A 15,474-nucleotide genomic window follows, 5' to 3' on the forward strand; every position below is an offset into this window, starting at 1 on the left:
TGTTCAGCATGTAATCTTTACCATGATCACTGTCTTAGTTTCGCATGTTAGCATGCTCACTTTTATGATGTGAATGTCAATGCCCAAATTTGGTCATGCAGTATTTGACGACATAAAATCCATTCAGGCATTTTTCAGTCCATGCCAAAGTGGTGGACAGTCTAACATGCCTACAGCCACGCCCTTAACTAGAAGAAAATGTATTAAAGTGGATCATATTGCACCTTTAATCAAACCGTGAAATAATACAGACACACACACGAACATCTGTTTACCATGTGGTTTTATTGAAACCCTGGGTTATCTTTTCCTACAACACTGATGTGGTAAGCACACTTAAAACATGAACAGTGAATTATAAAAAAGTTAGAGACTATAACAACATCTAGAGAGAGAGAGAGAACCATCCTCTTTGGTCCCTTTCTCTGAGGTTTTTTTGTTTTTGGTTTTTTTTGTTTTTTTTTTTTTTTACAGCAGTACAAAACCAATAGACCCAATCAACAACGTGTAAATTTTGTGGTGTGAGTTTTGTGTTAATAGATGCTTTGATATCTGGGGACACCAGGACTTCTTTAAACACACAGAAAATACTAATATTAAGTGCACTTTAACCATACTTGTTTAATCCACAAACTTGCTTATGTTCTTTCCCATATATATATATTCTTGCTATACGATTGTAGCTTGCAGATACAGATACAAATATCTCATAACAGGAGCAGAAAGCTAGCCTTAAGTATTCTTTTTTAACATCATGTAAACTATTTTTGCACAACTTCAAGTCTCAAAATATTGGAGCCTGTAAAGAGTACTGATGAAGGACACAACCCTAACAGCTGCGCTAACCGAAACAATCAATTACTTTAATGAAACCATCAAAAAAACTTTCTTTGAAGTCTTGGATTTCCAATTGTCTAAATATTTTTCTTGGCTCCGTACGGCTAGTATTCAATTTTTTCTTTTCTCTTTTCTTTTTTTTTTTGTTTTTGTTCTTTGCAGTTCTCTGCAGTTACAAAGAGAGAAATACTCTCTTTTTATAAATGAAATTCAAATTTAAAAAAAACAAACTTAAGGCAGAGCATTGACATATACATTATGCAAAAAAATATCAAACAAAAACATAATAATAAGCCGCCTTTTTTTTTTTCATCATTTGTCATCACGGACTATGTTTACATGCACATAGTATTTTGGCTGTTAGCTTGTATTGTCTTGTTTGGGAGATTCTGTTCAAAGCTGACTCATATCCAGACATCACAAATTTCCCCGTAAACATGAAATAATTGTGTATTTTAAGTATTATGATGGGCAGTGATCTGCCATTATAATGGATGAAAAGGTACTCCAATATCTTGGCTAATATCAGCATGATCCAGCAATCACAATCAGGTCTCTCATAATCAAGATAATCGATTCATGTCACTGGAAGCCATTGTTTGACATTTACAGTACATGCTCCATGACATGAAACCTCTGGAATTTAAGGGAATATTGTTGTACGTGTAAACATAGCCATTGATCCCAATCTCTTCTTCTCTCTCTCTAAGTTCCTAAGACTGGCAGTATACTTCACACAAAATCAAATTTGGCAGGTTCACAAGTGAGTTTTCTGGCCAAAGAAAGCAAAAGAGTTGGGTTTTGACGATGCAGGTTGGTTAGATGAACTCATCAGATCAACACCCTCATCTGATACACCCTCGGTCAACCATTACTAACATCCTCTTGTTTTCATACTATTCTGTTCTACCAGAACTATAGCAAAAAATCCTCTCATTGTCAGAGCAAATTTCACACAAAGAAACCATGATCTTGACCCACAAGCTCCTCCAGCTGGTGTGGATACCATTAAACAAACAGACCCAGTGAGTAAACCGGCATTTGCTCACAACAACATATTTGACACCTGTCTAACAGCCTTTAAAAACATGCCATATTCAATTTTATTCGGAGCATACTGCTGGCCTAACATCCTTTCTCTTCCTTCAAGCACTGACAAACACCAGGCGAGTGGAGTAGATCAGGTCGGCCAGGTAGAGGACGAAGTTCACAGCAGTGAGCACAGCCACGGCCATATACTTGTCCCACATACACAGCCCCACCGCGTTGCTGCAATTGTATGGCCTCTTGTTTGTGCCACCATGCTTGGGGTCAAAGCTGAAGATGGGCCAGATGATGGTCGCTGACAGATAGAGAACCACAGCCAGTAGGGCATAGGCAGACAGGAAGCGGGCAAACGGGAACGGGAGGCAGCCGGTACACTCGCCTATGCAGAGCAGGATGATGGCTGCCGACAGGATGAAGCAGATGCAGTAGACGGCCATGCAGTACTTCTGTGCATCGTGTCGGTCGTACAGCACGGGGTCGCTGATGAAGACAAAGATGATGCAGGCCACAAAAGTCTCGCAGACTTTCAGCAGGCCGGGGGCTGTGGCCATGTAGCCGGCCACTTCGCCTGGACGCGCCTTACTGATGCTCACCTCGGTTATGTAAGCAATGGTGGCCAGGCAGGAGAAGACAGTTGACACGATGCGGTAGTCGCGGATCTCACTGTAGCCTGAAGATCCCTTGAGGAAGTAGAGTGGGAAGATGATGGAGGCAGACAGGCAGAGGAGGGCGGCGTAGCAGGCGAATGTGATAGGGAAGTTCTTCCAGGAGACGGGGGCTCTGGTCTGAAGGCCGAACAGCTCCACCAGGATGACGATCAGAGTGCCGGCGAAGCTGAAGGCCCAGCAGAAGATGCACCAGTCTCCGGTGCCGTGGTTGACGTGGCCTCCATGCACGGCCACGGAGAAGGCCACACAGGAGAAGACCAGGGCTGCCAACCGTGTCCATAGGAGAGGGCTGGAGTGGAGGACTATAGCCATGATGGGAGATGTAGTGGGTTCCGGTGAGATATGACTCTTTTCTTTCCTTTGGGGAATTACTTCCTCAGATTTTTACCATCAGCCACTCAGACAGACAGAACTGCAAGAAGAAGAGATCATAAAAAGAATAAGCAGGGCAGATCTTTGGGTTTCATGTAATTTTTTATGACCTTTAGATGAAATTTCAAGATACAACCACGTGAGGGCAACAGCTTTCAATTCTCTTTAAACAGGCAGTGAACTCCTACATACCATTTGCTTAGGCAAACAATACTGTTATTGTACTTTTATGAATGGTTGATACAAGTGAAACCATGAAAACACAATTTCAAACTACAAATAATGAGTGCACTGTGGTCACACTCGTCACAGCACATTTACATCAGGTCAAAACACACTGTCTCTTTTTCTCTGTTAGTTTCTGCCTCCTATCAAACTCCAGACTGCTTTCTCAACAGCATTCTTCCTCTGAGTGCAGACTGTTTCACGCTGACATTCCTCCATGCTCATGTCCTCAGTGACGGGCGTGGCGCCACAACCTCCACCGACCCCAAAACGTGTCTGTCATCATCCTCTGAACATGACCCTCCTCACTTGTTCCACCTCATGTACACTGCAAAAGGATCTGAAATCTTTAAAAAGCCTCTGAATGCAAAGCAGCTGTGTGTTAAATTCTGAACTTTGCTAATGGAAGCTGCGCCTTAAAGGTCCTGAAAACCTATTTTCTCCATCAGCTTCTTGTTATTGTTGAGATTTTATGAGAGCACAAATTTTTCTACCCAAGTTAAAGCGATTAAAAAAAAAAAAATTAACATTATTTTGTGGTACATTGATTGGAATAGACTTTCAATGTGATGACAAGTTTGACAATGGTTGGTTTCAGTAGAAGTAGTGTTCCAAAGTGAGAATACGTATATTTTGCTGAAAAGTGGCCACAATAGCCACAGTTGACATTTTCACGAGAATGGTCAATGCTAAAACATAGTGTAACAATAGCACAAGCAGAGAAGAGTAATAGAGTTACACAGCAATATCTTAAATTAAGTTAACGTGAGTTTGCTGACGATAGCCAGATAGGCTGCTAGTCGTAACGGTGTCACAATAAACCCTTAAGTCTATTGCATTGAGCAATGGTGCGTTTTATTGACTATGAATACCACTTTTGACTTGCAAGCGAATGAATGTGCCATATCATGTCATCACAATTACCAAGAGCCAATAATAACATGTTGAGAAAAACAGCAAATCCTCCATTTGTGAAGCTCAAACCAAGCACTTTTGGATGCTAAATTACTTAAATGAGTAATGGATTATCAAAATAGTTGTATTAATCGATATTTTACCACTAGCTTTGGTAGGCTTAATCTTTCCTTGACTGACCACTGTTGATCAGGATGAAATACCTTGTAACTGCGTGCCTGATTTTGTTCACTCTTTTCTGAAAGATGGATTTTTTTGGGCTGTTCCATCTGATAGTATGGCGCCAAACTCAACTTCAGACTTTGTAACACCCTTTCCGAAAATTATAGGTGATGTCATGTTTTCAACAAGCCCCAGAGGCAAGCAATCAGGTGTGAATGGCTGCATTCAGCTATATCCACTGATGGGTATTTCCAGTTGAGGCAAATTATTCAAACCGCAACCCAGTCTGCAGATGCAATGATGCAATCTAATGTTGCTGCTGTCATTAATGCAGTACAGCCCATATCCTCTTGTTCCTGTACGATGGATTTGTATTGAACCTTGGGGCTTAGTGGTGTCTACGTGGAAGTATGTGCTCTTTGATTCAGAGGGACTGATACTGATTAAAACTGATGTTTGTTGCTGAATCAACATCAAACATCAAACTCTGCACAAAATATTTCTGGATGTGACAAGAACTCAATACTAGCACCAAGTTTTCTTTGTTCTTGAAAGTCTTGAAACCAGCTGATGTGCATTGAAAAACAGGATTTAAGTCACAAAGGACAGTGAACAATGAGACAAGATAGACATTTTTACAGTGGGAGAAACACTCTGACCCCACTGGCTGCTCTTCCTCCTATCCCCTCTGACACACATCGCCCACTTGGCTCCACAAGCACTGGACTGCGTGTTCCCAGTTTACACAGAGAGACAGTTATAAACAAGGAGAAAAGGTCTGTTTACACTGGTCCCATTAAACACCTATGAAACAGTCACGGCTGGGGAGGGGGAAAGCTGAACTGTGGCGAGTTATGAATATAAAGAAGGAGGCAAAAAAAAAAAAAAAAAGACAGAAATGGGAAAAGGAGACTTTAAAATCCTGCAGGATGACTCACTTGAAGCCAAGAGGGAGGGGGGGGGGGGGGGGGGGGGGGCGGGGGGGCGGAGGGGGGAGTAAAAAGAGGGAGGGAGGAACACGGGGGAAGCCCTGTGCCTCGGCCGCAGAAGAACACATAGTTTAAACACAGTGATGAAGTGAAATAGCAAAAGAGTGAGTCACCACCGGGCCCCTCTCTTTCACCACTCCTTTCTTTCCCTCTTTCGCTACCCCCCCCCCCCCCCCCCCCCTTATTTCTTGTAAGATTTTCCAAGTTACTGATGTGTTCCAGATGTGCTACAGTCTGGCTGCTGCTGAACAACTGGTAACTTTGTCATATTTGCCAGGTCCTTTCCTTTCCTTTCCTTTCCTTTCCTTTCCTTTCCTTTCCTCTCTTTTCCTTTCCTTCCTTCCCTACTCATAGTCTCATTTGGCAACTACTCCCTTTCTTTTCCATCAGTTGTCCCGCTCAGCTCAATACCCCCACTCCAGCTTTCAAGTCAAGGTACCAATTATGCCTCATGTAAACCACTCAAAATAAACGTATACAGAGGGTCGTAATGGAAAAATCAATCCCGCCACTCCGTCCGCCATTACTATGCTGCTTATGGAATCAAGTCAGGAAAGAAATGGGAGAGGAAAATGGCAGAGGAGAGGAAAAAAAGAAAAAGAAACAAGAGCTCTGTGTGGAAAAAATTGTCTTTTTCACAGCACAGCATGGAAAACATGACAGGATCACACATACAGGGGCACTTCCCCAAATGGAAGAGGTACTGAAAATAAGTTCAACCATCAGGCTCACAACAGGACAGCAAACAGGATATGACAACATGGTGCTCCTCTGACAGTCAGTCAAACAGCAGGGGAGTGTGTTCTGCACACACACACACACACACACACCAACGAACACATGCATCATAAGGCCAAGGCGTTCAGGAAACAAGTGTTTGTTTCAGGCTGAGAGGTCATGAGCGCTGCTTGTTTGGTTGTCATGACACAACATCACTAACTCAATTTCACCCGTAATCTACTTACAGGGGATCCGTGGGTCGAAGCACAAGAAGAGCTCTGTTGGCAAACCATCCCAGTGTGTATGTGTGTGCGTGAGTGTGTGAGTGTGTGTGTATGTGTAAGTAAGAGCATACTGGAAGTATATTCATTTATCAAGGTGCAACAGGTTTTCGAAGGATGAGGAAAAAGACACCCTTTTCACCTATTTTTTGACCTTTTTCAAACCCCAAAAAATCCCAAATATTCAGCATCTTTCCCACAGAATACCGTGCTTGTCGGCCCAGAGAACAATGTGGAACAGCTTTTACACCACAATGAGATACGAAATGTCTCTGATGAAACACCCGCTGATTATTATATAAAGACTCATCACCTTTTTTCAAGGAAGGCTGACTCACCACATCTTCTCAAGGGAGAAGGAAACTTGGATACAGTTCCTCACTTAAATGAAGAACAATCAGGGACTTGGTGTGAATCTAAATCAGTATCTTAATAATTCAGGTAAGTGAATCAGGATAGCCACAAAACCCGAAGAAAAAGAGAGTAAAAGTCCCCCATAAACTACTTTGACAGCTGTGCAGAGGTTCATTCATTGACAGTGAGGGTGGGTGTGCCGCTGCCGCGCCCTGCTCCCACCGCACACACCGCACACACCGCACTACAGCCTGCGAGACACAAACTGACACAAAGACTCTGTAAAGAAAATCAACTTGTGAAAACATCATGTCTAAAATTCACACACCATAAAAACACTATGTAGAAAATCATTTTTAAAAAGTAGCCTATTATAAGGTTGCTGTAAACTCACCAAGAGGCAAAATACAAATAAATTAAGTCCTTTAAAACTAAGTTTAGTTTTCAACTAAATTTTCTCTCTCTCTCTCTCTCTCTCTCTCTCTCTATATATATATATATATATATATATATCAACGATGTCAGAATAAAAGGTCTTTTTTTAGGCTGTAAAAAACTGTCAAAAGGTAAAAGTCCTCTGTAGTTGCTGACAGTTTTTTTTTTATCCTGCTTTTCCCATAGGCCATGCAAGTGAGCAAGATGCAACAAGTTGCGGACCGTAGAGACTTTTCCCCTTGCGCAAGCTTGCAGTGCAAACATTTTCCCTGCCGAAGAAACGACTTTTATGAGAAAGTTGCCCTGTGTGCTCACCTGCTGCGGTCCTCTGCTCTCAAGGACGGTCCGGCGGTCGAGAGTCGCAGATTGCACCTCCTCAGCTCCCTGACTGGATTTACTAGCGGCTCAGAGGAGCATCTCCCCGCCCAGCAAACCAAATTAGGCATCATATGTCTGCACCGTTATTCATGCATCTGTCTGGATTTCTCCTCCTCTTCCTCCTCCTCCTCCTCCTCCTCTCTGCTGCCTAACACACCCAGTGTAGTGCTACAGGAGGTTTTCCCTCCTTTAAAATGACATTTCTGGATTAGTTTTACACATGTTCCCTGGCTGAAGTAAATCTCAAGTTAAATGGATGATTTTATAATTATACCCCTCTTGTATGTGAAGATAGGGTGCATGTGTTGTATTTATCCCTGTTTTTGCAGATATACGTCTATTTATCTATTTAATGGAAATGTTCACTGGGCATAAACAAAACTACAGAGCAGCCTCCCCTCCCCTCCGGGTATTACTGACGACAGTGTCGTCATTTTTATTTTAATACCTCTCCATCTGCGTTACTATCGATACGGGCCGGATAAGCTAAATATTTGTCATCGCACTCTCAGATTATTTGTGTGTGCTGCTAAGCAACAGCAACAGTAACCCCTGGCAACCGTATTTATTTCCTCAGGGTTGAAAGTCAGAGCGTTTCCTGACGTTTCCTGTTCCAGAGAGAGGTCTGCCATCACATGCGCACTCTTCTTTAATTTACTCAAACTGCACCATTACAATCTATATGGCCCGTTGTGTTTGAATAAAATAAATAAATGGATAAAAACAAGATTCATTCTGCTCTGTTCCATTATATTCTGTTGTGTTCATAGCTCACAGTTGTTACTACAAAAGTGGACCACATCTTAGAACAGGTCGCAGGCTTTAATAAACCAGACTCGTTTGTTTTTATAAGAACTAGGAGGATAAAATCGTAAGAGCAGGGGTGGAGGAAGTGTTCAGATTCTTTACTTAAGGAAAAATGGCACTGCCACATTAAAAATAGGCCACTCCGTCACAAGCAAAGGTCCTGCAATGTTTTACATAAGGAAATGTTTTAGGCCTGGACAAGCTCTCAAATAGCCTAAATTATCCAACATGAAAACTATTATAACCAGAAGGGGCAGCCTAAATGTCATATTACTGGATAATTTAGGCTATCTGAGAGCTTGTCCACGGAGACTGGAGCAGGGATGTTTTAAATGTTTATTTGTGCAAATGAAGCTATTAGCTGACAATTAAAACTTCTCCTACAAAGACATATATATTACAAATGTGCTTCATTGTATTATCATTCATCATTTGTCCATAAAGTAGCCCCCACTTATTAGTATCCACAGGAGGAGTTAAAGTTGTTGGCACATATGTTAATAAACACTTTATAACAGGGTGTGTTCAGGTTGAGTGGGACACTTAAGCTGTGGATAGTTCACTGTGCGAGTGTTGCAGACCAGTCACAACAACTGCTCTTGTGTTCTTGCTGGATGCCTGTTGGACAATAAACAGAGGCCTTGATTGGCGAAATGTAACAGCTGTGGTATCACTTTTAAAACAGGCACACCCTGAAAACCGTACGGAGGCCATGCCGACAATCTCTTGAGGTGATAAGGCTGGCGTTAAAACAATTCAACAATAAGCTGAATTCTGCTTTTAAATCTTCTTGCTTTTATTGCATGAATATACCAAAAGGCCACAGAACAGACTACACAGATTTTAAACAGCGTCCCACTCCACATAACAGGGATAGATAACGTGTGGGTGGGGATTTCAGCAAAAAAAAAAAAAAAAACTCATAGCTGTGGGGCTATGAATGAGTAATGATGTGCCAATATATTTGCATAGCAACATGAGTAAACGTATAACTGTATAACCATACACAAGTTTCTATATGAAAAGGCAGTGGCTCTACTGTCAAGATGTCACCAAGATGTCAAGCTTTTATTTTGTAATTCCTGCTGCCGTCACCAGATGGCGCCACATCTAAAGTCAAGGTCGTAGCTATGACGACCTAGATTCCGCGACGTTTTCGTCAATTCTCGGGGACCTGTGCTCGGTAGGTGTTCGCAGAAGGTAGCATCATGGCGTCGGGAGCAGGAGAGCCGTCGGCCGGTCACGACGCAGAACTGGACGAATTGCTGGACAGTAAGAGATGACATTAAGTCTTTACATTCACGTACATGTTACGGACATTAGGATGGTTTGTTCCGGGTGTGAGAAGGGCTCCGATGTGGGACTGGGACCCCTCCTCCCTCTCTGTGTGTATATGTGTGTGTGGTTAGCTTATCTGCTCGGTGGGACTACGGATTGAGTCCCAAATATCGACAAATTATCGTAACTGTTCACCGAAGCAAGCAAATAAAAGTGACCGGTGGCTTTCTAATAAAGCGCTGTGTGTATATGTTAGCTGCCGTAGCTGCGATTCAGACACACCGAGCGGTTTTATTGCATTATGTCTTTGTCCTTGAGTTTATTTAGTCGACAGAAAAATTGAACACAGTTTGTTAGATATAATAAAAACCTGATGAAGGTCTCAGTCGTCGTGCACTCGCCTTTGTGAACTCGTATATATGCTGAATACCTTTTTGGTGCATTTATTCGTTTTTACTTACTGCAAACATGTAGACGTGAACGTCTCATGGCTCCACCAACAGTAAGTACCAGTACAACAATGTAAACATACTCCAAAGCAAGTAAACATCCCGCATTCACATTTCTATTTAAGTCGAAGTACAGGCGTTTTCTCAAGAAAATGTACTTAAAGTATCACAAATAAAAGCCCCCAAACCCTTCTGCAGAAAATGCCCCTTGTCAGTGATCTATCATCTTATATGACGTGTTACACTGGTAATACTGATGCATTAAACATGCAGCATTTTGTTGTTGTATCAGCCTCTACATGGAGCTAGTTTCAACTTAGTGCAGTGTTCTGCAACTTCCTAAATAGGTCCTGCAGCAGGGGATCCTCCAGAGAGTCGCAAGATAAATCTGTGGGGTCCTGAGATGATTAATTAGGGATGGAAGGAAGAAAATTTGTAATCATTTTTGGATTTTTTTTTTCCTCTCTGTGTTTTGCAAAGAATTGATATAATTTTACCAATTTGTGGCTGAACAGTTAATTAACTGAAACCACCTGAGAAGTTTAAAGGTGAAGTCACTCTTTAGTAAAAGTGGCAAAAACTCAGAGGCATCAAAAGGGATCGTAAGCCAAAATAGCTGCAAACCTCTGGTTTAGTTTTAAGATTATGAAAAGAGAAGTCTTAATTTGAAAAAATAACAAGAAATTATGATGTAGCACAAAATAGGAACACCGAAGTAAATTACAACCACCTTGAAACTGTACATCAGTTCAGTACTTGAGTAAATGTACTGGCCGGAAACATCCATAGCACTGCTCCAAAGTGGCACTAAGGCAGAAATGATGGGCACTTGTTGCTAAATTTCCAGCGAGACACATTAAGTATAAAGTAAGGTTACTGTTTAGCTTTGGACACAGTGATATCAGTCGGAATATTTCGCACAAGATGTTACAAAATGGGAATGAGTAGATAATTATTGAATTTGTGTGAACAACAGTTAAAAGTCAAGTGACTGACTGTGGTTCTAATGTTGTGTCTTTCTTTCAGGTGCGTTGGATGACTTTGACAAGACAACGGCCCCTAAGGCCCCTGAACCTGCAGCTGCTTCCTCCTCAGCCAACAGCGGTGCAGAGAAGGTCAGTATAATCACAGTCCAACTTTCCTCTGACTGTATCTTCGCTCCTGACTGGATTGTACTTGTCATTTTGTTGCTGCTTGTGAATGAATTCTGCTCAAGTGGCTCAACATCAATCATCAGTTAGTTTTGCAAAAGACTGATGTCATGTAAATTATTTTAATATGAGGGAATTCTCAACCTAAAGATCAAGGAATTAGAGAAACTGCCAAGTACAGTGAACTTTAAACTTTTCCCTATTTGCAGGAAAAGAAAGTCTCTTAATAGATTTTTTTTTTTGATTATTTCAAGTTGCTGTTTCCACACTGAAAGACTGACAGTATTTGTTTGTCTGTTGTCAGTAGCCCTTGACTTGGTCAGTTCCTTGCTCTCTTTTTGTGTTTGTTTTCTATCTTGCTGCTGCCACATGTTTCGATCAGCTGGTTGCCGGTTGTATAACTTGGGTGAATTAGTCAGCTTGTACGGAAATCACCTTCAGTGTCCCCTGTCTGCCTGTGTAGCCACCCCTCCTTGAGGACAGCAAGCTCTTCGAGAGTCTCTTCGAGGGGGAAATGGCTGCTCAAGCCAAGGAGGAGTGGGAGAAGGCCATGACGGAGCTGGCCCAGGAGGAGCCAGAGCTACTGCAGCACTTCCAAAAGCTGTCAGAGGCTGCAGGCAAAGTTGGTAAGGTCTTCAGTTTGCATTTATTTGTTGTTTTCATGTCCCCACTTGCTTACTGTTTTGTTCCTGTAGCCTAAATGGTACTTGTTTGTGTATTTTATATAGGCAGTGACACTGCCTCCCAGCAAGAATTCACTTCCTGTCTTAAAGAAACCCTCCGTGGCCTGGCCAAAAATGCAGACAACCTTCAGGTGGGTCAAATCAGAGTTGTTTCAAAACTGTTTAATTCAATAATTTAACACTTTTCTAAACATGTCGTGTTGGTTTCTTATAGTCCACAGGACTTGCTGGGGACGATCTTGTTAAGGCTCTAGAGGGCCTGGGATTGGAAGAGGGTGGCGAAGGCGGCGGTGAAGACGGAAACATCCTGCCCATCATGCAGTCCATCATGCAGAATCTTCTCTCGAAGGAAGTGCTTTATCCATCTCTCAAAGAGATCACTGCCAAGGTCTGCCTTTGTTTTAATTCCACTTCCCTTCCTCTTTGTGTCCCCCTTTGAAGCAGTAATAACTGTCACTCACCCTCACAGTACCCAGAGTGGTTGGATGCCAACAAGCCGAGCCTCAGCCCCGAGGACTACCAGCGCTATGAGCAGCAGGCCCACATCATGGGAGAGATCTGCAAGCAGTTTGAGAAGGGGGAGGAGGGGCCAGAAGATAAAGAGAGCACGTTCGAGAGCATCATGGACCTGATGCAACAGGTAGACACATCTGTGTTTGACTTCCTGGTTGATGAATAGCTGATTGTGAATGAGACAGGGAAAATAAATCCCAGTCAGTCTGTTTGTAGGGTTGTTACAGTGTCTTTAGCCTTGAGTTACTTGAATGTTTGGCTTGTGAATCTGTATCAGACCATTACTGGATAAAATACTATGATGCAGATACCTACTTTAAATAGCTTCCACTGTAAGAGGAAGCCGACTGACAGTGGACGGCACAGCTTACAAACTGCTGTATCGATCTAACCTTAATGTGAATAGACGTTTGGCTTGTTAAGAATGAAACGCGTCACAGATTATAATGTTTTTTTGCTTACAGCTGCAAGACCTGGGCCAACCCCCTAAAGAGCTAGCAGGCGATGCGGTGAGTTTCCACTGCCCTCAGTCAACAGAAAAACTGTGCACGTGTACATGTGTGTATGTGACATTAGTGAACAGCAGGATAGCAAGATGTGTTTCACTGCTGAAACATTTTGATGTGTATGTTTTCTTTCGGCTTTTCTGTGTTCTCTCACCATATCTAAACTCCACATGGTTTTACCTTTCCACATTCCTCTGTGGATATTAGGTCATTGCCACAGTAACAAAACTCAGGCTTCACAAAGTACAGTGAAATTGTATTGTTATGTCCCCAGCTGTATTATAAATCCCTGAGACGGCAATCACTCATGTTCACCTCCATACTTCTCGGGCTCTATTACCTTTTATTTTCTTACCCGTACTCAAATAATTTATACATGTGTTGCTGTTCATTACAGCCAATGAGGTTTCAAATTCTGAAAGTGTTTAGTTTATCTTAGAACATCACACAAATCCTCTTCATTAAATGCTTTTAGGTGTGTGCAGTCTATTGCAGTGATGATATTTGTTTGAATATAGTACATTTTGAGAAAGAAATAAATTCAGTGGCTGCTTAGGGATAAAAATCACATAAAATTCTGCCATTAATTTCCCATAATAATCTAATACACCCAGAGATATTAAAGGAGTAGCTATCAGTGTATAAATGATGTGGTAAAAATGACAGTTAATAAATTAATTTATATTATTTTTTGATATCTAGACCACTGTCATTTTGCCAAACCCTTGCTTAGACATGACAGTTTTCTTCCTCTTTCTTCTTCCCCTCCAGCCTCCTGGATTTAACTTTGACATGGAGTCACTCAATCTCCCTGGAGCTACCGGGGCTGGTGCGGCAGAGCAGTGCTCCATCATGTGATGAGGTAGCGGCGCAGTCCATCAGAGGCACTGGAGCCAGAGGGTCACTCTGTGTGCGTCAGCAAAGAAGAAGAAGAAGTAGTGAGGAAGGGGTGACAAGAGTGTGAAGCAAAGGTCGGGCAGGAGTGTGACCAGACCGTCGACACTGTTCTCCCTCAAGCAGAAGGTGTGTGGATGGCAGCAACATCAGGAGGAGGCACGAAAAACCAACAGGAACCACACACACACAAACACACTCTCTTCTCTGTAAAAATCACTGAACGCACAACTGAGAACATTTTAACATTTCTGCATTAGTTTTTCAGCGGTTGCCACAGCTCCTTCACGGTTTAGGTTTGACAGCATTCCTTTAAAAAGAAAATACCACTGCCGGTTTCCATATTGTCTTTACATACTGTTTGGCCTCATGGTAAAATCTATCAAACTACTTCACGGGTATAAACGGTGCCTTTGCAAAATGAATTTAAGTTATTTATTTTAGGTCTCATAATAAAGTGAATATGCTGCTGTCATTCAGCTCAGCACCTCAGATCATAGTTTTAATGTAGTTTGAGTTTGCAGGATCATCTAAGGTATACACCAAGCTAGTGATCATCCTTTGGTATTTACTTAGAAACACACCTCTGTCTCTGTACAGGCTGGACAGGAGCTGACTTGACAAGTTAACGATTTATTAAAAGTGTAAAGAAACTGGGAAAAAAAAGAGTGTACATTTGCTAATTATTGAAAAAATCTAAAAGACGAAAGAGGATTGAAGCCCTCATGAGAAGTTCCCAGCACTTAATGTAATTCAGCTAACTAATTTAACGAAACCCATCCCCCAAGTGTTATTACCAATTCCCAGGTGTTGATTTGAAGTGATTGAGATGATTATTCCCGGATGCCTTTGCTGTGGTTACAGTGATCATTATAGTGTAGAGTTACTGTGCAAAGTGCTTCCCTTGTAATTCCCAGTGTTTTTAATGTGCAGAGTGGTGTTTTCTTTGCTATGGGGTCCCTGCTAGGAAAGAAAAACACTTGAGTGGTATTCAGGAGTGTTTACCTCCAGATAACATGTACGTATATTCTCTGGACCCTCCACTAAAAGAACATAATGTTCTTTCCAGAAAAGCTGACAGACAGAGAAAGATAAACAAGTCTATAATTCATGCAGATGTACTGTTAGGTGAGGACATCAACAGTCTCTTGATAGCACATTTTGGCTGTGGTCAGTGGGCTTGTTTACTCCAGTGGCCAGTTTTCACTGGTTGCTGTTGCCAGTGAACAAACGTTTACCGCAGTCGCTGCGGAGAGAGGTCTAGAAATCACACGACCATCAGCTCATCAACAACTGTATAATAAAGGGGTACTACTGTGAAAGGAGTCAGTCAGCCATGCACTGAAAAGAGATCAGATTTACACCAGACACAGACGAGGGGAGGCTGCTGTGGAGGTCCATAGCGGGGCGGGGGGTGCAATCTTTTCAGCTCTCAGGGCAGATGCAAACATGCCCAGAGCACCATTTAAAAAAAAAAAAAAAAAAAATGCAGCCTGTCATTTGACACTATTTTGTTTTGTTTTGTAAATATCTGAAATAAAATAATGATACATTGCAAATTTATTTCTGTTGTGAATTATTTGTCATCATTGCTTTTACATTATTGTATAAGGAAGTAAATTTGTTCAGGTACTGCCACATTTCAGAGGCAAATGTGCCTTTTACAGACCTACAATTATTAGGCAAAGATGGTGACAGGTTACTTTGCAGGAGAGATTTTACAAAAGCTACAACCAGCATATAAAATGTACAGTAGATTAAACAATCCAACATCATGTAAATTCAAGTTTGAGGTTTGTTTGTGATTTGT

General features: G+C 41.8%; 2 protein-coding genes across 2 annotated transcripts; one reads left to right on the forward strand and one right to left on the reverse strand.

Moving 5' to 3' along the window:
* Positions 1-266: 266 nt before the first annotated feature.
* myadmb (myeloid associated differentiation marker b) lies at positions 267-7,499 on the reverse strand. Its single transcript, XM_071491707.1, has 2 exons — positions 7,321-7,499; positions 267-2,964 (listed from the first exon to the last, which is right to left on the reverse strand). Exon 2 carries the CDS (start codon positions 2,862-2,864, stop codon positions 1,983-1,985), a length of 882 nt encoding a protein of 293 aa, XP_071347808.1. The 5' UTR covers positions 2,865-2,964; positions 7,321-7,499; the 3' UTR covers positions 267-1,982.
* A 1,811-nt stretch (positions 7,500-9,310) lies between these two features.
* On the forward strand, positions 9,311-15,227 carry pex19 (peroxisomal biogenesis factor 19). The gene is made up of 8 exons (XM_071491852.1): positions 9,311-9,462; positions 10,944-11,032; positions 11,532-11,694; positions 11,797-11,882; positions 11,966-12,139; positions 12,221-12,391; positions 12,729-12,773; positions 13,542-15,227. Exons 1-8 carry the CDS (start codon positions 9,399-9,401, stop codon positions 13,626-13,628), a joined length of 879 nt encoding a protein of 292 aa, XP_071347953.1. The 5' UTR covers positions 9,311-9,398; the 3' UTR covers positions 13,629-15,227.
* The last annotated feature ends 247 nt before the right edge of the window (positions 15,228-15,474 follow it).

The sequence above is a fragment of the Trachinotus anak genome, unplaced genomic scaffold, assembly GCF_046630095.1.
Source record: "Trachinotus anak isolate AG129_WGS33_773 ecotype Australia unplaced genomic scaffold, CSIRO_AGI_Tana_v1 ptg000012l, whole genome shotgun sequence".
Taxonomy (NCBI): Eukaryota; Metazoa; Chordata; class Actinopteri; order Carangiformes; family Carangidae; genus Trachinotus; species Trachinotus anak.